At 45.9% G+C, this 22609-nt stretch overlaps 1 protein-coding gene across 4 annotated transcripts in view; it reads right to left on the reverse strand.

Annotated features, from left to right (window-relative positions):
- The window catches only part of CACNA2D3 (calcium voltage-gated channel auxiliary subunit alpha2delta 3), an 880032-nt gene that overhangs the window by 66547 nt on the left and 790876 nt on the right, over positions 1 to 22609 (reverse strand). For 3 of the 4 annotated variants that reach the window (XM_047691716.1, XM_047691706.1, XM_047691725.1), the window contains 4 exons: positions 21394 to 21464; positions 9165 to 9240; positions 6395 to 6447; positions 4786 to 4841 (listed from right to left, as the gene is read on the reverse strand). In XM_047691716.1, coding sequence (XP_047547672.1) covers positions 4786 to 4841; positions 6395 to 6447; positions 9165 to 9240; positions 21394 to 21464 — 256 coding nt within the window. Of the gene's footprint in view, positions 1 to 4785; positions 4842 to 6168; positions 6339 to 6394; positions 6448 to 9164; positions 9241 to 21393; positions 21465 to 22609 lie in introns of those variants that run through there. The other variant, XM_047691733.1, reaches the window with a different exon arrangement.

Below are 22609 nucleotides of genomic sequence, written 5' to 3' on the forward strand. Positions count from 1 at the left end.
TTTCTTTAATTTTCCCTTAGCAACAAATGTCCCTGATGAGAATAACTGACTGGGGTTCACAGTAATTATGGGCAGACAACTGGGAATGAATAGAGTTGCCATTTGAAAAGCTTTCCTCTTCTTTTGTCTCTGTGAATGCACCCCCATTCATACTTGGTGCCAGCAAGCTCCGTTCTTTGTGCAACTTCGCCAAAATGATACCTTTGTGATAATCAAGCAGAAATGGGCTTCCACAGTCCCCTTCATTAAGGAAATGAAGCAGATAAACAGTGTAATTATGGATTCCATTTTTAGCTAAACAAAGATGTATGTCTCAGCCCAGGGTCTTTATCTAGCGAGGGAATGGTAAAATTAGAATGAAGAAACCTTGCAAGTCAATAGTGCTGTGAAACTTTTCTCTCCTTATGCTCTGGGTCTGAGAATTTCCATTTTCCTTTAACAAAGATACCCCCTGATAGCAGCCCCAGCCCGAGGACATGCTCCCCTGTTCGATTCTTTTCTCCATCTGTGAAATGGAAAAAGGCAGCTCTGCCCAGCAGAGGCCTACAGGCCTGAATGAGACGATCTGCATACAGCAGCCAGAACCACACAGGGTCCAAGAAGGCAGGCTGACTTGCTCATTGCCATCTAGCTGAGCTCTTGGCTCACATCTGAGCCCATCATCTAGTAGCTGTCTGACTCATGCAGCTCAGAAAGGGTTAGTGACAAATTCCAGCAGTCCCTACCTCTCAGGGATGATGAAGGGATCTGAAGACGGTCAAGTGCCCGCACTCCGAAAATGGGAAAGCACTCACTGTATGTTAGCACATGGTGTGGTGACGACACAATCGTTTGACAAGGTCTGTCTCCAGTCTGGGGGCAGGTCTCACATTGTGGCAAAAGGGCAACAGGACTTGGAATTATCTATTAAGGAACTTTTAAAAATGCTTCTAAAACATAACACAGAGAGCTTAAGGATCACATAATTGCTCTTAGCTGAAATTCGGCCTGCTGTTGGTCCTGGTACAGGGGGATTAGGGGGAGGGGATGTGAAACTTCAGAATGTGGACCTTCATACATTTCTGTAAGCATCATGAGTGCAAAGACCATATCCTCCTCCTCCTCCTCCTCCTCCTCCTCCTCCTCCTCCTCCTTCTTCTTCTTCTTCTTTTTTTAAGGGTATTTATTTATTTGAGAGTGAGAGGAAAAGCACAAGAAGAGGGGAGGTCAGAGGGAGAAGCAGACTCCCCACAGAGCAGGTAGCCCATTGTGGGACTCAATCCTGGGACCCCAGGGTCATGACCTGAGCTGAAAGCACACGCTTAACAGACTGAGCCACCCAGGTGCCCCATATCCTTCTGCTTTATTCTGCATCCCCTACCCCATCCTCTTTGGTCTTATACCAGGGTTTCCCAACAGTGGCACTACTGACATTTTGAGTAGGATCATTCTTTGTGGTGTGGGGCTGTGTGTCCTAGGATGTTTAGCTGCATCCCCAGCTTCTACCCACTGGCTGTCAGTAGCACCCCCCCACCCACCCGCCCCCCCATCACCCCCAGCTGTGACGATCAAAAATGTCTCCAAACATGGCAATGACTCCTGGGAGAAAAAAATCCGCCCCGCCTCCTCCAGTCCCCCTGGTTGAAAACCACTGGTCTGAGCAAAGATCACAGTGATTGCAAAGTCACATCAACAAAAACTTTTAAACTGATTGTCAAATCTGAAGGACCCAAACAGGAGCGTGGGCAGATGCCTGCGGCAACAGGTTATGGGGAAGGGAAGCAGGCCAGGGAGAGAATGGGGGGAATGGGGATGCGGGCTGGCATGAGAAGATGGGCCATCCTCACGCTTACCACGGAAGCTCCACAGCCAAAGGTGGGCAGGCATACGGTTGGGAAGAGGAATGCCAAAAGGATCAGCCTGCTGCCCTCCGCACTGAATACACTCCTTCCACAGAGCCAGGTTCTCAGCCACAAAAGCCACTGAGGCCCAAAGGTAAGCACCGCCCACCGCGTGGGGTGCGCTGCCTCGGGGCCTCGTCTGCGCATGCACTGTGTGCACCGCCTAACCCATCTCTCACACCGGTTGGGTTCATGGTAACTTCTGTGGACCAATTGGGAAACCAGAGCCCAGAGAGATCAAGAGACTTGCCTAGGAGGGAGCAGCTAGCAAGCAGCAGAGGAAGGCTGCCTGGAGAGCGCAAAGCCAGTTTGGAAGTCCAGGGGACTTGTCCCCAGACACTTCGGGACGCGGTGATAGCAGCCCTATGACCAGCTTGTAGTTCATTCTCTTGTCCTCTATTGATCTTCCTTCTTCTGTCCCTCCCTTTTCATCTCATCTAAACATTTTCATCCCTAATAGTAAAACTGTGGAGAAGCCTATGGAATAAGAAAAGCAAACAGAAGAAGGAAGCAAGCACTCATTTGGTAGAACCCTTCTCAGCTCTCACTTTCAAATCACGTGCAGTTTTCAAACAAAGTAGGTTTGTGTTATAGGTAGAATTTTCTTGGGGGACATAATAGTCTTCCCTTCCTAATTCATACTTTGTTCTCCGTTTATTGAGTCCCTGCTGGCTATACTGATTGCTGACCCTAATTAAATCCATAACCCCTTCTCCCCCATCACTGGATGCTTTTCTGGGGGTATATACAGTTCTGTATATTGTTTATCTTACTATATTACTTAATTTCATGAACATTTTTGATCCCATTGAAAAGATCTGTTTTCAGAAACAGAATCTTGTTAAAAGGTTTTCTCTGCCTCTCTGTGGATTGGCTGTTACTTATTTTGAATTGTTTCTATTATTCAGCATTTAAAGAGTTACCAGTATTTGCAGTCCTCGGTTCCTTAGTGACAATCATCCTGTCCTAGAACCCTTGGCTCTGACCCCAGTTTATTTTCCTAGGCTAGATTTTCTCGAAGTGGGGTTGTGGACCTTCAAAGCAGGTCCTAACCCACCAGGAAGGGGAAAGTATGGAGCTCACACACTGAGGGTCACCAGGACTGTGTGTGTGTGTATGTGTGTGTGTGTGTGAATGAGAGAGAGCAGGTCACAGAGATGCTGTTCCGCTGTGTTCTCAGCTTTTCGGGATGGGGCCAACCCCAAACACACTTGGATTCGGTTCACTGTAATCAGAGTCCATCCGGTGCAGCTGTGTGCCTGGGACCACCTCTCTGTAGGTGTCCCTCCGTGTCATCTTCTAACAAGAAATGAGGGAGTTCCTGAATTTAGGCAACAGAGGCCCATTTGTAAATTATAAAGCCTTGATGACAGTGGCAATACTGGTCATACCCGACGTTAAGGACAGTTAGGGTATTCAGTAAGCAAACACTGTGCACCTGCTATGTGCTGAGCAACATTAGGTGCTAAGGGATAACAGTGGCTATCAGGCATAGCTCCGGCCATCAAGAAACTCTCGTGTGAAGCCAACAAAGCGAGACAATGGTGGTGCAGAAGAGCTGGAGACATAAATAGGTGAGTTGACTGGGATGGGAGCAAGAAGGACATGCTGCTAACTCTTCCTGGGAGAATTGTGGGAATCCTCCCCGACCGAGATCTTAAGGGATGGGAGAGGAAATGTCAGATTGAAATATATCCAGCATCTGGGGAAGGCTGAGACAATTTTCATCTACCTCTTTGAAAAAGATAACTTAAAAATAATCATAATAAAAATGGTAGCCGTCTGGTCTACTGTCGGTTCCCGTCATCCCAGGTAAGCAAATGAACATGCATGAACACACGCAGGAAAGAAAGAGCAGAGCGTTATCTGAGAAACAGCGTGGGACGGAGCAGGTGGGGCAGACGGCTATGAGACGGCCCTCATTAAAGAGCCCTGGCTTTGTAGGGCATGGGGACTTGACTCGTCGGTCAATGCTGTCAGTGCTGGTATACTAAGTTAATTACAGCTGTCATTTTTTGAGGGCTAATTATGTTCCAGTCACCATGCTCAGCACAGAGTATGATTTATCGTTAAACACACACATGATAGGAGGTAAATATGTGCTGTGTCTCCCATTTTGCTTACTATGGGGAAACGGAGTCTTGAAGAGATAAGCTAACTTGCCAAAGGCAAACCTGGAAACCAGCAGTGAAATCCCTACTGATCCACCTCTGCAACTCATACCTCTAATGGTTCCTACTAATTACTGCTCAAATCACTGAAGGCTTTTGAACAGGGAGAGTAATAGGATTAGATTTATATTTTACGAGGATAATCATGCAAAATGATCAAACAAACAAAAAACTAGAGTGGTTATCCATTCACTCAGCCTGAAAGAGGCGATGTGTCTCCCTCCTATTTTAAGCACTGCCCACGAGCTTTTTGGAGAATTCATCTGTGCAATGTTATGACCTCAAAGTCTTAGTTAAGGAAACAGGTCAAAGTGTATGTTCCACGTGGGCAGAATGAAAGTTGGAATTTTTTTTTTTTTTAAAGATTTTATTTATTTATTTGACAGAGATCACAAGTAGGCAGAGAGGCAGGCAGAGAGAGAAAGAGGAGGAAGCAGGCTCCCTGCTAAGCGGAGAGCCCAATGCAGGGCTCGATCCCAGGACCCTGAGATCATGACCTGAGCAGAAGGCAGAGGCTTAACCCACTGAGCCACCCAGGCGCCCCGAAAGTTGGAATTTTTGTGAGACTGGACGGTGCTGCCAAATCAGCACAGGGGATGCCTTTCACTGACAGAGCAGAAAAATCATCACTTTGTCCTGTGTAATTGTATGTGAGCTCATCCTGGATGAAAAGGAGCTGGGGAACTCTAGCTTTATCACTCTGAGCTGAGAAAGAGGAATTGGTGGCTGCTTACCTTTGGCTGTCATATCTGAGTGCCACCAACTGCAGAGGTTAAATTCCACCAGGAACCTGAACAGGGGATGCAAAAGCCCAGGGTTATTTGGTCATCTGCCCCCCTGGACAGAACAGCGACATTCTGTTCTTTTCAGCATTGCTCACTGCTTTTGAAACAATAACACCATGATCAGAAGGTACCCAGTATGGTTGGTTCTGGGACCACTGAATTTTTGCTGGGCTTTATCTTACTTGTGAAAGGTTATTTGATCATCAATGCCAGCCAAACCCTGAAACTGGGTTTCTTCTAGACTCAAGGACTCTGTTGAGAAATACCCTGTTTGTCAGCAGAAATGGTTTTCCAGCTATAGTCTGAGTCTATAGTAAAAAGTCAATTTCCAAAGTGTTTCTTCTGCCTTGATGCTGAGATACAAATAGCATATTCTTTACCTGGACTATGATCTGCAGTAATAAAGGATGCTTCCCAGATTTATACTGCAATGCAAACTTGTTCAGCCCTGTGTGTGTGTGTGTGTGTGTGTGTGTGTGTGTGTGTGTGTGTGTGTAGGCACAGATGGAACAAATTTCTCTTGATGAACTTATGCCACAATGCAATTTCAAAAAAAAAAAATCAGGATTTCTCCATTGCTGATAAAAAAATGCAAAAGTAATATAAATCATCCTCCAAATGAATAGTGATAAATCAAAATCCCATCATTTCTCTTTTAGGCTACTACCTCAAGCAGCTCACTGTCAATCAAAATCTCACCATTGTTACTGTATTTTCTGCCTCTTATGTATGTAAGAGAAATGAATTTCAATTTATAACATGGTGAAATTAATACAGGTTACATGAAAGCAATAAAGAAGACAATGGCTCTTCGTCAAATCGGAAGAAATCTGCCTCCAGCCCTCAGAATTGGAGCCGCAGTGGGCAAAATCAGAACCTGAGAATTTGGAGCAGGTTAAACAATTTGGTTTTCATGCTCGTCTATGGAATTCCTCCCTTTCGCGGAATACAGTGTTTCTGTCATGTGTCCAGTATCTTTTCTGGGAGTCAAGCCTTTCATCTTTGTCCCATTTCAATCTGACTTAAGTCACACACATGCATCCAGCACCCTTCAAATAGGACCATAGTTTGACAGGGTAAACAGTTAATTCACACCTGAGAAAAGCCCCCAGCCCCTGACCCACGAAATACACAAGCCCTCATCTCCTGCATAAGGCCTCCCTCCCCTTCCCCCACCCCTTGCACATGCCAACACATCCGAAGGAACACACTGGGCAGCACTGGCAATTTGTTCTTCTGACCACAGCCCACCCAGGCTGCATTAAAAACAGCCAGACATCTATGTTAAATTTAACACTAACCACAATAAATAAATTTGGTTTGTATATTGCATGCTGTTAGTCTGCTAAGCAATGACATAAGGGCATAAGCAGTGACCATGAGTAACTGAAAGATAATTTTCTGGTCTCAGCTTTCAGTATTTCGAGATGTTCAGTGAGGTTATCTCAGAGCAGTCCGAATCTAATGGTTGTTCAAAACATGAAACACAGTCTTCCGATTCACTGTATAATACAAAAGAAAAACAACACTATTTTAAAATGTGGCAAATTGTACTTACAAGACAAGTTCTGTCATTATCCATTTTACTGCAGCGAGGAAGGCATTATAAGGCTGAAGAGAAGAATTCAGTTCATTGAAAACAATGCATCACACGAAATTTGTAGTTTAACTTAAGGCTTTACATAAAGACAATGTTATTCTTCAAGAGAGATTGATATCACGTTAAAAAACATTGAAGGTCTAGCTAAAAGAAGACATGGTTGGATACTGTATCCTAAAACTAACACTTTAAAACTTTGAACTCTCCTGTAGTGAGAGGTGATTTACAAGTAAAATAAACATGATCTAATACAGGGGTTATCTCTGGGAGGAAAAAGGAAGTTCAGCAAACGATGTTTAAACCTTTACCCTCCAGGGGCTAATATTTTGCAGCCTAATGCCGAGGGGCTAAAATCATATAACTAATTTCAAATGGTAATTCACAGATCTGCCTCTCAGAAAGCTGATTCCCTGTTCTCCATCACTGCATGTCATTCACTGAAATAAGCACAAGTTGCATATACTTGATTTTAATGTTGCCCATGAGTTATGCAGGATTTAAGCTGCCTTTTCTCCTGCAGACATATTTGGATTGGGGGGGCGGCGGGGAAAGAAAGACAACCAGAAAAACATGTGATTTTATCCTTGCAGAAAATCCCCTTCAACTCTATAAAAGAAGGCATTGACAGCCTAATCTTTATTTTAGAATATTTTAATTTAAAAAAGCAGCTGGATTGTTTATTCTATGATATTTTCTATGTGGATAATTCAATTTCCTGAATTCTGGGAAAATAGCAGCTTTCCCCCTCCGTTGGTTCTTTGAATCTACATATGCCAGATATTCTAGTAGAAGGTGCACTTGAGAGAGGCGCTGACTTTGGCAAAGCCCTCCTCCAGATGGCAGGTCCAGAAAAATCTCAGAACCTCTTGTGGTTGCCTTTAGGTTATCAGAGAACTGAAATGCCAAATCCTGGTCTCCAAAGTTATGGGTATTTAATCCTACATTCTGAGCATTTTGATGATAAAGATGAGAACCAGGAATGGGGGGATGATCCCGTTTTAAATAAAACAAAAACTAATTTATATACCTCTAATCATTCTCGACATTTCCCTTTTCAAGTCAGTAACTCAATGAACAAAACAACAGTAATAACAGTCTACTGGGGTTATTCTCCGCCCACACAGATTTCAGACCGGTTCTCTGGCTCTGATTTAATTGAGTGTGTCAACATCATTGCCTGAATCACAGGGCCCTCAGGATTAGATTCAGATAAGGATGTGAATTATTAACTATTTCCTAAAACCCAACGCGACCCGCCGTCCTGTGGTTCTGCCATTCTCTTTCTTACTGCTTGGAAAAGAACCATCTTTCTTTCAAAAAGACCCTGGTGGTCAGACCCTGGGACTGTTCTGTGCCTTTGTACCTGCCGGGATGGGTAGTGACATTTCGGGAGTCCTGGGTAGTGTGGGTCCCTGGGAGGAGGAAATGAATAGAGAGATTAGGGCAGCTCTGGAGGTGGGGAGGGGCAGGCAACCAGGCAGCTCCCTTGGGGCCAAGGGGGTAGGTGGGGGTGGGAGGGAAGGGCACTCAAGCATTCTGTGCCAGACACTGACTCAATGTATGGGTACACAAAGGGATTATGTAAATACAGGATTAAAAATTTAAATGCACATTATCATTCAGAAGGGTAAAGCCATTGAGCTCTTAAGCCTGATGATGAAAACATATCTTGGGAACATTTTAAGTCTAGAAATATTCACGCTAAGTCTAGGGAAGTTGGATTTGGGAAGGCATGTTGATTCTCACTAAAAAGCGGTATTTTTCAAAAACATTCAACTTTCACTTCCTAGCTGCCTTTCAGAGATTTTCCAGCTCCAAATCATTTCTTGCCCCCTCAGTGGAGGAGAACCACGTTAAATATTTGGATTTTAAATAATCTCCTCTAAAGATCTTACATCTGCAAATGAGAAGGTGTGTGTTTATATTTTAAAAGCCAAAATAGCTCATAAATTTTGTGTTTCAAACCAGATTTCAGGTTAATTTTTGGAATTTCCAAAGCGATAACACGCAAAGATTATATTTATTATACACACATGCAGGGTTACGTCGAAGTATACTGTAACTGTTTTTCCTGGGTTTTCAGGTGATGGATGGCCACACTTACATGGCTTATACATTGTAAATTATATTTTTTTTAACTGGCAGTAAATTATAACAGTTAATTTCTGGCAGTCTGAAAGCCTGTTTCTAATGATACGATATCTATGTTGATATGACATCATTGTGACATCACCGATGGAACCAGCTCCAGCGAAAATGACCCACCGAAGCTCAGCAGAGCCCTGATTAGGGTAGAGAATCTAGTATCCACATGTGAATTTGTTCTCAGACTAATCAGTTTCTTACAAACCAAAGGGAAGACTTCTGATGAGCCAACCCAAATTCTCTTTTATATGAGAATCAAAGAATCGCCAAAACATGTCCCCTTTTCTATCCATCAGAAGGGGGCACATCTGTCCATCAAAGATATAAGTAAGACCCACTTATCATTCATATAATCAGTGGATTTGGGTTTGAATGTAAGTGGTTTTTCTTAACCAGTAAAATCGGGAGACACTTTAAAACATTAATGGTTTAAACATTGGGTTAAACATTGGTTAAACATTGGTTAAAACATTCATGGTTTTGAAAAAGATACACTTGATTACTCCAAAGGTAAAAACATGCTCACACTCAGAGGCAGATAGAAACGTGTCCCTGTCTTTTTGGGTGATTGCACCATACTTACATCCAGTAGCCTGCTGGCGCCATCACTGCTGTCCTTGTTGGCCCTGCACATGGCTTGATAGTCATAAAGGGTAATTCTATAGGAAAGAATAGAAAGGAGGATCACTAAATGGGAAGCTACGGGCAAACCAGCATGGTGAATGGTCACCACACCACCACCAAGTACAACAGTGACAAACACAAAAAAACGCAGGTCTAACAAAGATGACAAATGAGGAACATGCAAAGTCTAGGACCGGAGACACGGCCACGTCACACTTGGAACCTGCAGAGCCAAGGGAGTAAAGGTATTGGTATTAGGTAAGGAGAGAGGGATGGAAGCCCACCAGCTTGATGAAACAATCATTTTGGTTTAAACAAGGTTGATGTGCCTTGATGAGGATACTCCAGAGGGATGTTGCTGTTCTGAACTGGATTCTGGGCCTTGGGGAGAGTTTGCTTGGGCCATGTCTCCAGGATGGAGGAGAGCTGGGAAGGGCCATTTTGAGTTCAGAATTGGCAGGATCCACTCTCTCTCAAGCACTAGGAAACAATCCTACACCAAGATCAGCCCGGCACATTGACAATTTTTTGGAAATCAGTTGGCTTATCGGTTGTAATCCCCACTCCCAGCTACCACCACCATCACAGTAACTATATTTTTGCTTTTGAAAACAGTGCCACTTATGAAACAAGAAAATGGATATTTCTTTTTTCTCCACTGGGGATGAAAGTAGAGCTCCCATTTCCAATTACAACCTTTACTCAATGGCCAAGGCATTTCACTTTATACTTGTTGCAGATATTTTAATACTCATCAACAATTTTACAGAGAATGGAGAATGGTAGTCAGTTAAAGGTTCTAGAAGGAGCAAGCACCTTATCCCAGAGGCAGCATGCCTTCCATCCTCCCACCAGCTCCCCTTCCCATTACTCTGGCACCCCAAAGAAGAGGCACTTGAAGTCTGGTCTGAATTATGTAACTACCAGATGACGTGTTAATACTGAGATACATGAACTCCTAAATGATTGCAAGGAATTCTCTCTGAAGGAGTTCCTTTCTAGCATAATACAGTGCTTAGCAAAGTTCAATGCAGCAGGACTGGTGTGGACCCTGAGCATTAGCCCAACACCCAGCATGAAGAAAGCATTCGGCTGCCAAAAGTTGAAAGCATGATAATTGCCTGATTGCCTGAGTCTTGACAGGAAGATGTCACAACTAGACAGAAGAGGTCAAATTCAAATAAGGGGTGAAGACCTCCTCCTCTAGACAATAAGCTAGAGGCATCACACAAACGGATTGAACAAAGAACCATCTACGGGCACCAAGTAGAGAACTAACCATGCTTGACCAGGTCGAGATGGAAACCAGCTCCTAACCAGAACCATATAGGCGACTTTGGCAGCAGAACCCAGGAGGGCTCCAATGGTCACATGATCTCCCAGCAAATCCTCAAAGCCTCTCCCTCATCAGAACATTTATTCTGGTCTCATTCACTGTCCTCTAGCTTTTTCCTTCCTGGCAGATGCCAGGAGAATCTGAGTTTATTGATACAGAAACGTAGCCCATGAACCAGCCAAGCATCTGGCTCAGGGAAGTCCCCAAACAAATTTCCACTGAAATGGTCATCGTTGGCATAGTCCTGCTGCTACCCCAGCCATGGAACCTACTGCAGACCTGGAGGGACAACTCTATTCGGTCCTGGACTCCCCCACCACACCAGTCTCCACCTCATCCAGGGGATTTCTGTTTGTGCCCCTGGAAGGGCTTTCTAGGACTTGGCAAGATTGTGATTGGCTCCGTCCTTTTCATACTGCTCAACTCTGTCTCCACAGCGGGAACGTGGGCCAGAGTGTGGTGAGAGGCGGCATGGGTTGAGTGGAACATACCTGTGCTTAGAGTCGTGCAGACGTGGATATGGCCTTGGTTTGGATGGTTATTATCCAGGTGCCATTATCTAGGGTGCATTCTTTTTTTTTTTTTTTTTTTTTAAGATTTTATTTATTTATTTATTTATTTGAGAGAGAGAACACGCACAAGCAGGGGGAGGGCAGAGGCAGAGGATGAAGGAGTCCAGTGCCCGACACGGGGTCGATCCCAGGTCCCTGAGATCGTGACCTGAGCTGAAATAGGACACTTAACCGACTGAGCCACCCAGGTGTCCCTCCAGGGTATAATCTTGAGCAAGATGCTAACCCTCTTCTGAAATTTCATTTTCTCCCTTGTAAAATGACTCACAAAGATGTCCTAAGATTTAAATAATCAGACGTGGAAATACACTGAAATATACTATGTGGCATGCTGGCTTTGTTATGATTCTTGTAACAGAAAGCCTCATTTTGTTCTTTGTTGGAGTTTGGAATCTCCAAGCTACCCCATTCCCAAGGCCTCAAGTGACTGGTCCTGTGGCCTTGACAGCAGCAGCTTCGAGGCCGGTTAGGAGCCAGTTGGAAGCTCCATCTTAACTCGTCCACGTATTACAGTCGTTTTGTTTGTTTTGTTTTACTCTTTGGGCACCCCAATTTCCTCTGTCATATGGTGAGAAAAATGGCTATGTTATGGGTCAGTTGTGGGATTACCGGAGGTTACATACGTATCACATTTAGCACAGGATCTGGTCCAGAGGAAGCTTTCAACAGAAGGCAGGGCTGTGTGGCTGTTAGAATTTATTAGTCTGGTTTTCATTGTCATTATTAATTAATGGGGGTCATGTTTAATGCAATGGGAACTGACTCAGCTTTACTCAGCTGGCTGGAGGATGGACAGGCCTCCTGATTTTCTTAGCTCATTGGCACAAAGGATGCAGCGTAAAATTCATGTCTGTTACTGCGGTATAAAACACCTTCAGGAGTCGCACTGGGGTTACGGAGACGTGACATGGGAACTTCTATCCGTGGGTTTCAGAGCTGAGGACCGTGATAACAAGAGCTCATGTCTTCTGAGCTCTTTAGCAACCGTGAGCAAGGGACTCCAGGAAGCAAATCCCTACAAGATAGATTCTAATCATCCCCATTTCACAGAGAGCCAAACTGAGTCTTAGCCAGCTGCAGCAGTGCGTCCGAGTTCACACTCCTAACAAACAGCAGAGCCAGAATTCCAGGAATCCCCCTCACTCTGCCTTCTGCTCACGAGCCAGCTCTGACAGATTCTGGGAAATGCTTAGAATCCCGCCCCGTGCCCCATCCCAGTCTCACTGGAATGTCACAGAAAATGCTGCCTAAGATAAGGTCTCATAGCCCAAGTCCTGAATCAGCTTTCAAGTCTGTGGTCAGTGGGCCAGGAGGGACCAGCTGGCTGGGCCAGCGAGAGCCCCTCAACAGCCACCCTCCCAGGAAAGCTCAGGATTCTCCTGGGACCATCTTCAAAGGCTGGAGTTTACACAGTGAGGCCAAACTCAACGGCTGTGGGGCAGCCTCCGGGCCAGGGATCCTGCCTTTCGTTTCCCAAGGAAGCTTTCCTGATCCCGTTGCCATCGAGGAGGTTAGAGAACAAGCCTTCCCTGTCTTCTCCACGCTTAGACAGCTTTAACTAGATGTTGCAGAAAGAGAGACTTCCAGATTATTACCCTTTTTGAAGTGATTTTGTTACTGTTTTAAATAACTCCATTTTGTGGCTACCTGTATCCTGTTTGGCTGATTATAGTTAAAGAACATGATAATTGCCTGCTTTCATTCGGCTCTAAAATAAGCCCTGAGCCACATGCCCGGCCCAAGACTGGTGCAGCACGGCTGCCCTCAGCAGTGGGAGTTTATCCTTATTACAGATAACATGGCTTAATCCCCATGACATCCCCACCAGGCCACTCCAGCCGCAGGCTGCCGCTGAGACCTTATCATTAACATCTCCGCGCTCCCCAGACGGGTCTCTTTGAAACCGAAGGAAGGCAGATACAGTGAGGAGAAACTCAAAGTGCTGAAAAGAAAACCTAGACAGCCCTGTGTGCCCCGTGGACGACAGGCCCAGAACACTGGGACTTGCGGAAAGCGATTTTACTGCACTTTTCCAACGAGACAAAAATCATGACCAAGAAAGATATTTCTGCTAAGAATTAGAAGGTTCAATTTCAAAGGCATGAGCTCAGCTTGTTTCGACTTGTGAGTAACGGTGGAGACCAGCATTTATTAGACACCTACTGTGTGCCCACGAGGCCAGGTCCTTTCCCTACAATGACTCACTGGATGAGGGCTGCTTAAGCAATTTGCCCAAAAACCAATCTTGAAACCACTTAATGTTTGTAAATACAGTCCTAAAAACGGGACAGGGAGGCATCTGACGCAGAAACTCACCATGGGACATATTTAAGCGTTTCTGAATCTGCAAGTACGAGAAGTAAAGTGACTCCCTAGGGTAGCATGTAAAAATACGTCTTCTTTTGTCGAGCTATAAAATGTACTCTCTGGGGCAGCTTTCAACTCGCAAGTGATAGGACAGGGCCCGGGAACACAGAAAATTCTTAACAAAGCCACTATCACGATGGGAAGCCTTACTCGTTCTTACATCTCAGAAAACCAAGAGAGGGGAGAAGCTCAGTCTGTTGATCTGAGTGTTAACAGGAAATCCAATAGGTGCTATCCCTTTTCTCCTTTTCACACTGGTGGCCATGTCATCCCAGAGCAACTTCTCACAGAGACGGTACCGCTTTTCAGGGTCAGCCCAGCACAAGGAATACAGCAGAGATGCTGAATTTACATGATCCTGGCCCTGCTGCCTTTGAGCCCTGCCTGGGAATCCCTGGCACAAAATCTAGTGAATGAGCATCCTTCCTTAGCAGAGAAGAAGTGCCATGTGGCCACACACAAGGTCCTGGGGCTACCGCGGGTCTAGTGCAGACCCCTGAGGAGCGAGCCATGGGAAAACGCCTCCCTCTCTGTATACCTGAAGCACCAAATGCTTTTCATCAGCAGGTGCTGATAATATAAAACAAAGCAAAGTTTCAGAGAGCGGTCATGTCAGCATCCCACCCTGGTATAAAAGCAGTAGCAATAATAACCAATTACCTTCTGCCAGCGTGCGGCCATCAGCTCTTGTGTCCGGGCAACGGCGACATGTTTAGGAAAAGAAACAGGCTCAGAAGGTGAAATCACTGCTGCAAGGTTATTACAGCCCTGAGTGGACCAGCTGCTTGGATCCCAAGGCTAAGGATACTATGCATGCATGGGGGTAAGAGCACCTAGCCGGCAGTCTGTTTGTCCGTTCGCCTGCCCCTTCCACAAAAATGAGCTTAACTGAAGGGGAAAATGGAATCTTGATTAATGCCACGTAGAAAAGATTAAATTTCTTTTGCCTCTTTGTTTGAGTAAGAAGTAGAAGGAAACAGTGGAATGCTGCTTGGGGAATGAGTTCACATAAAACCCATTTAAGGCAAGAAACCTGGATGCTGGGGGAGCTTCTTTGGGCTCTGCCAAGTTCATGTCTACATTTCACAGCACCGCACCACCACGCGATGCCTGTGCACGGCTCGACATGGTGCAAGGCGTGTAACTGAGGCTCAGCGTGTCAGTACCTCGGGACGCTGGTGTTGCTGGCGCCATTATTGCTACTGGTCACCCCCACGGGTCTTATTGAGTGTTGCTGCTTGGGGTCCAGCATTGTGGACAGATGAGTTAGTCGGTGCCTATGACCATTTGTGTTCAGGACTGCAATGGGTAGGTGGGGTGTGGGGGGAACTGGGTGTTGTGAACACAGCCCCATCTCTAGAAGTTTTTCCAAGTGGATATCACAGGAAATCAGATTCAATATTTAGAGGACATGTGTGTTCCGAAGCCAGCAGGCATGATGGATGTGGCAGAGATTATTATAGTCTCCCAAAGTCCATTTTCCTCTTCTGCCAAGCAGAACCCTGACTTTTTGGTATGCACATTTCCCAGGTTCCTTTGTAGCTAGGAGAGGCTGTGTGATGAAGCAGAAATATTGTATGGGACTCAACACTTGAATAAATAAACCTTAATTTACTTCAATAAATCAATAAAATTACTTATTAAAATAAATTTCAATCAAGAAATTTTAATTGGACTTTTTTGGACCTCCTGGATCCTCCTCCTTCTGCCAGCCTAGACAGCAGATGTGATGGCTGGAACTAAGCAGCTATCTTGGACCATGAAGTAACCTTGAGTTTAAATGCCAACAGAAGAAGGTAGAGGGAAAAAAAGATGTGGTTGTGAGTCCATGACGACAACAAATTGGTATTTTTAGACTTCCTTCATACAAAAGAGAAAAAAAACTGCTATGTTCTTTAGCCCCTTGTTATTCTGGAATTTCCTATTATTTTTAGAAAAACTAACTGGTTGATTGAGAAACTTTCTTTCTCTATATCTCCTAAAGCCAAATGAGCATAAATGTCAACAAATATCTCTAAAAGAAATACTTCAATCTACTCCGACTAGGGGAGAAGATGAGGGAGGATTGGATCAATATGGTCTGCAATCCAGAATCTGAGAGACATCAGTGCAAATTCCATCTCCCCCACTCGCTACTGTGGGTGAACTCAGACAAGGCCCTCAGATGCTCAGAGTCTCCATGTCCAGGTCCTCCTTTGTCAAATGGAAATAATGGTGGTAGTTATGTCTCGGGATTGTTATGGGGGATGCGTGAAGGTTATACACGTAAACTACCTGGAATGATGTCAGGCCTCGGTACCTGGTATTTAATAAATGAGGTGTGCTGCTATTATGATGAAGAGGAGGGCAGCGATTCTTAGTGTTGTCATGAGGGATGCTCAAGCAGCAGCTTTAGGATTTTAAAGTGCAGTGCCCTGGAATCTTCATGTCTCCACATTCCAGAAAGTTTGGCTCAGAAACACATTTGTTCAAGCCGATCTGTCTTCTTGTTCCTTTCAGTGCTGGCTCTGACAAAGCATACTTCTGTGGAAACGGTCGGGTCAACAGGAAGCCGAGAAGCCATTACACTCATGACATGAGTGTTGAGTATTAGACACTGGGGGAGCAGTCGGCAGGAGAGAGCAGCCCTCAAAGGTGACCGACGTCTCCTTTGACACTCTCGAGACTCCAAGGCCAGGGCATTGGCTGAAATGTGATGTGATGACCAAGGACAGGGAGAGCTCCCCTCACCGGCCATGGAACCTAAATAGAGCCTTATATAGTTCCATCCCGCAGAGATGGGAGAAGAAATGGTCCAAGCCCCGAATTCTGCCTGATGTGTCACCTTTCTAGAAAGGCAATTTCAAGGGCAGAAGGAGCCACTGCGGGGAATTCTACACAAGTCAGATATGTTAATGAATGTGTGGGGTGAGGTGCGGAAGACATTCACCAGGCCCCATGGGGAAAACACGGTCGTGAAGGGGTGAGAGCTCAGGCATGTGGCACCAAGCGCATAAAATAAACAAAACTGAAAAAACCAAAAAACACATAGTCCAAACAGAGGGGAACTATCGGTAGCCCCCAAAGCAAAAACAGATTATTAGTAGGCAGACCGTTTCTCCACAAGCCAAAGGCCAGGTGTGCCCAATTGGTCTTTGCTTCCTCAAGCTTAATCAGATCCACAAAGAACAAGGGAAGACCTTTTGGCAGAACCCACCAGGACGTTTGGTATAAGCATGCGTTCGTTATTCCATTTAACCCCCACCAGCAGGTATGTGAATAATTCTTTCAGGTCTGTTTTGCTGCTGAGAAAACTGCAATTTAGTGAGTTAACGTGGCCCAACGTCAGACAGCTCTAAAGTGGACCGCATCTAGACCGGTACCCTGGTGCTCTTGACTTAATGTTCCTTGACCCTGACTGTGCACAAGAAGCATGTGGATGCTCTCAACAAAGCATAAAAACCCCAGCCGGATTTCCCATGAAGCTCCTGGGGTTGCCGCCTGAGCACAGGCATGTTTTAAAAGCTCTCCAGGGATGCTGGTTGAGTCCAGGCCCCCGGGCCCACCCCCAAGGCTGTGCCGTGGAGGTAACTGTTGCTAAGGAACCACTTGGGGGGGACCTTAGGGATTAAAATAAAGAAGAAAATGAAAAGAAAAAAAAAAAAAAAAGATCTCAGACATTTGGAGCTCTTATCCAAGAGCTAATCTCACCTTCTATCTGCACTAACTTTGCCATTTGCTGAGCAATTCCATATACTCTGTTTTAGCTAATTCTCGCAAAATCCCGAGGTCCATATTTGGGTGAGGAAGAAAAGGAGGCTGGGAGAGACGGGAAGTCTGGGCAAAGCCACACAGTACGATTCTGGTGCCCAACCGGAGTGCCCATAGCTTAAGCCCAGTGTATCAAGGAGACCCTCTCAGGAACTGTGGATACTCTCCTGTGACTGGCTACACACACACACACACACACGTTTTTCACTTTATATATATTAAAACATACATACATAGATTTTCACTTTTCCTGGATATTTGACATTGAATTTGAATCACTGGGGACAAGCAAGGGGTGGGGAGGACAAATGAATTCTAAGAAATTGCTGCTCTTACAAGAACTCTAAGAAAAATATTTTGAAACTAGATGTTCTCTTAGTAATCATGAGAGGGGTGATGTCACTGCCAATGACAGCAGAGAGAATCCATGGAGTGTGGATTTTGAGAAATATGAAAACAAGGCTCTTCCGGGATGTGAATGCGAGTGAAAAAGAAAAATAGCTAACTGAAAAACCCTAAATGAGTCACCACCCAGGGAGTCCACTTACTCTCATTTTAAGAATGAAGCAGCACCCGGAGCTCTCGGTTTGAAACCCAGAAAGCTGACCGGGCGGACGGAATCTCATGAGAAATCACAGGGAGCCTGGGAACGCGGCTTGGTTCAAAGAGGTATCAGCTTCAACTGGAGGAAATCTGGGTGATGTTATCGCGTGGTTGGCCTCCCCTCCCGCAAGTTCTGCTCACCCAGATAAGACACTGCTGAGCCAACATCTTCCTCAGCTACCTTTCCCTTCTCAAAAAGAACTGGCGGAAGCTCCAAGCACAGCACAATGCTATCGTGCCCTGAACAAGGGCAGAGCTAGACATTCTCTCCATGCTCAGAGTACAGCTCTCTTACACAGAGACTTAGGGCAAGTTCTTAACCTTTCCAAGCCTCATCACTACCATCTATAAAATGGGTATATTTATACCCAAGGCCAGCATCACGGGCACGCAGCCTGTGTAATTTCACAGAACCTCATACTTGGTGGAAGGCTCTGCTGTCACTGCCTTGAAATTCTTAAAACGTTCTGAACAAGGGACACCAGATTTTCAGTTTGCACTGGGCCCTGCAAGTTATGCAGCAGGTCCTGTTTATACCTGTCCCACGGAGTTGCTGGAAAGTACGGCAAGAGGTTAAGATGTGTCGGGGCAGCCCAGGCCTGGTGTGGGGTAGGTGCTCAGGGAAGGAGCCATTGTGATCATTGCTTTCACACTGCTGAGGCTATTAGTATGTTATCTGGACCCTGGATACTAATGTCACAGGTAAGCAGGGTAAACAGAGTCAAGTCGAAGACTGAGCTAAAGTCACCAAGAGAGACCATCTTGCCTCTTAGATTGTTTGCACACACTGCAGCAGAACTTTCTCAAAGCTCCCTCAAGTTGGTGATTAGCACAAGTCTATGGCTTCCCTCTCTTCCCCATGGCACTATAGACCTAGAAGTGGATATTCTTTCCCTCCCTCCCTTGCTAAGTAAAATGACCATCAGGTCACTAGGTAAGTGACCAGCCAATCTAGGAAAGGGTCCACTGCCATGTAAACAAGCACCATATTGCTTTAGAGAGAGAGGCAGCAAATCTGGAGCACGGGAGAGGGAGAAAGGAAGAAGGACAAACAGATGCTGTTCTCTGTGAGCTCTTTGTGGAGAAGATGGTTTGGAGGGTTCTTATCTCCAAAAAATCATTCTTTAAGACTGGATATAAGCAGATCAAATTAAGAAACCTGGTGCCATTCCAGCAGTGTCCAAGACAGTGGGAGGAGAGACGATTCGAGGGCAGTGCAGGGAACCAGTCCTGAGCTTTCTCTGGGCTCAACCATGTCCCCAGAGCAACTCAGCCTCCAGGCATCCTGTGTTCTGGGGATGACTTCCGTCCCAGTGCACCGCCAGGTACTTTTGGCTACATCCTTTCAGTGCTTCTGAAATATAGGTCTTCTCTGAATGAAAGGACTGTCACCCTTGGGCTCTGAGGCTGCACCACAGGGCCCCAAAACTGGAGGCCCCCTGGCCAGATGTCCCTCGAGGGAAGCCTGCTAGGAGGTGTGGGAATGCAGAAGGAGCACCACCTGGTGCCAGGCAGACAGCAAAGCCAAGCCCGAGCGAAGACCTCCAACAATGTGAATCACAGCAAGCAGCTAGCAATCATTGAGCCCTTAATATATGCCAGGCACTGTGTACGAACTTTCTGCTCATTATCATCTCATTAACTCCGACGGCAGCCTGTGGAAGCAACTGTAATTATCACCTTCATTTTCCACGTAAGGAAACCGAAGCTCAGAGAGGTCACTTGACTCATTCTCAGGCACGAAGCTAGCAAATGTCAGAGTCTGAATTTGAATCCAAACCATCTGACTCCAAAACGTAAACCCTCATTGCTCTCGTGGCCCCAGTGATGGCCCGCTTCGAAGAGGCCCTTGAGCGTTGTTGACCAGTTCCCACAACAACAGATGCTTTTAAACTTGAGTCAAGTCCCCGGTCCTTCCCTTTCCTCAAATATGTTAGCTACTCTCAGAGTCAAAGAAAGTTCTAGAAAGTTCTAGATTCATGCCAGCCACACTTTGCTCACATCAAGGAGAAGACTGGCAATCTAAAATCCCACTACAACCTTCCTCCTTCTCCTACCAAGCTGTTTGAAAGGACTGTCCGAGAGGGAAAAGAAAAGAAAAAAAAAAAAAAAACCTGATTTTGTTAAAGAAGTTGGAAAATATGCTTTCGAATGAGAAACACGTGTGTGATTCTTCTCGTCTTTTGTCTCCCCCCACCACTGAGTTGAAAACAAGCGAACGAGGTACAAAGGCACACAACCATGTATAGATGGGAATGGCCAGGGGAGCCCCCGAGGGCAGACAATCCAGAAGCTGCCCTGGAAAGCTTAAAGAGGTCGTGGAAAACTCCATAGCAACCCCATCCCAGCTCTGAGCTGAGTTTTCAAGCACGTGTCCAATGACTCCTGGCAAAAAAAAAAAAAAAAAAAAAAAAAAAAAAAAAAAAAGGACAAAACTGCACTTGAATTTTAAAAAGGGAATTGAACACACTGCTGAGGGCGGGCTCGGGGTAGGCGAGTGTGTCAGAGATTGCAGAACGGCTGGAGTGAGGCCAAGTTTTTTTATATCATTTCTTTTTCTTTTTTTTTCCCTCCTTCTGGCACAAACAAGCTATGGAATCTCAAAAATTGGGTCATCATTTTTGAATTCCCTGCTTTCAGCACGGCCCTCAGTGGGTCTTGTTCACTGGCTTAAAAGTCCGATTTCCTGAGCTAACACTTCCTGGCCATTGAACCGCGAGGGGCCTGCTGTTCCCACCAGCAGCAGTGGTTCTCACAGGCGAGCCCGGTCCGTAGTAGTCCCTGCTATTATGTACGGAACAGCATCAAATATGTCCACCGAAGCAGCACTTCAAAGGCTGCTGTTTCCTGGGAGCCCAGGGGAGGGGGGACATGTTGACTCCTGGGGGGACATAACTGACATCCTGATCTCATGGGGAGATGGCTTCTCCCATAGGTTTTGGTGTCCCCAAGCTCATGGCTGGCCTGCCCGGGAGAGACGTGGGGCTACGCAGAAGCAATCCTTCTCCTGGCCCAGGTGAGTAGTACCTACTTCCAGTGGCATCTGACACCATCTGGGTTTTCTCCTAGTGGCAATTTAAACTCCCCTCCATCTGGGAGCAGGTTTGGGGAACTTTCACTTGATTTTCTAAAATTATTTCGCCAGGTCTCTAAATGTCACTTTTCATCCTCGATTTCCAGATTCCTAGCAAGCTTCCCCCAGTTTGCCAATATGAGACAAAATACACTCCTCATTTTTAGCCAGGGGAAAACATTTCCTACTTCTTTGCAATCACTTGCTCAAGACTGTTATAATCGTGTCCCAGGGCAGGCTCTGACTTCAATATTGGCCTCCAATAAACCCTGAGCTGGGCGAACAGGAAACTCATTGTGAGCTGAGTTTCTGTGACTCTTAACACTCATTCAAGAGGCATCGAATTTCAGCAAGATCTTCTGGAGCAGGGACACAAGTACAAACCAGTCACAGGGTCAAGTCTGGGCTTGCTTTATTTGACCTTGGTTTGTTTTATTTTATTTAGGCAAATGTTTTCAGGGGGCGCGGGGGACCATAAAATCCTTACCTTTTAAAGGAGCCCATTGTTAACAGTTTGTTCATCACCGCTCCCTCGACCTCACCAAAAAAGTCTCCAGTCTGCGGGGAAGAAAAGAAGAACCCAGGAGGAAGCAGAGATCAACAATGTGCTCAAATACCAGAGGAGAATCAGAAACGGACGCCCCGCCAGTCTGTGTTCTGGAGCTGACGGAAGCAAAGGGCCGGTGTTCAGGCCACATAAAAAGTGGAAAATGTCTTGATAGTCAAGAGAAGTTATGGGATTACAGAGCAGACTAGTAAGCAGATGGGAATGTTCCACAGTACATGGCATGGGCAGAGGGGGGGTGGCATTGAGTAACAGAGGCCGAGCGCTGGAATTGGACACTCGTGCACGCGTGTGCACAGACGTACACACACACACATACACGCTCGCGTGGAGTAAGCATTAATCTGCACTCAGTCCCCTGTGATGAAAACACTACTTCATATACAGGAACGGGCGGAGAAAGGGCTTCCTAAGCAGTAATAAAGAGGATTGTTTATAATTCCTGGGTGACCTGTTTAGGGAAATACAGCAGTCCTCTACATCAGCCCTATAAATTTCCCGCTGTTGAGGATATAGGTCCTTTCTCCCAATCACTTTCTGAGGATCATTCGCGATTTTGTCCCTGGGCAGTTGCTACGTTGACAAACAAGGCAGTCCAGAGTCCGGCCCTGGAGGAGGCAGCACGGCCAGGCAGAGTTCTAATGGCTCACCCTCATGGTGGGGCCGCCTGCAGGGCATTTGGGACTGAGCAGTCCCTTCCCCACAACCTGGCTGATGTTTGGGCCTTAGACTAGGTCTTGGTGCTGGCTGAGATTTGCAGACTCTGAATGGTGGGATGAAGGATTAACATCCTGGTCGATCCCTCCAGTCTCTTGGAACCGCTAGCATCCGGGTCTCATGGGGGAGGGTGTAGCCCTGCAGCAGCACAGAGCTTGGGGCAACGGTCTTTCCGCAGCCAACACCCCGGACTGAGCCGGTGTAGACTAGGAGAAAGCCCCCATGACTGTTGTGGGTACACTAAGGATTTATAGCTCACGTGTGGGTGGGTGGAGGACATCCTTCTAAGAGGCTGAATTAGTAAATTCTGTAGGCTTTGTATTTGCTAAATCCTGATTCAGATTACCATGGAGTGACCTCGACCACGCTCCTGGGAATTTTCAGGCAGAAGGGCATATAAAGACTTTGCCAAAAAGTCAAG

Source organism: Lutra lutra, chromosome 1 (assembly GCF_902655055.1).
Source record: "Lutra lutra chromosome 1, mLutLut1.2, whole genome shotgun sequence".
In the NCBI taxonomy this organism is placed as follows: Eukaryota; Metazoa; Chordata; class Mammalia; order Carnivora; family Mustelidae; genus Lutra; species Lutra lutra.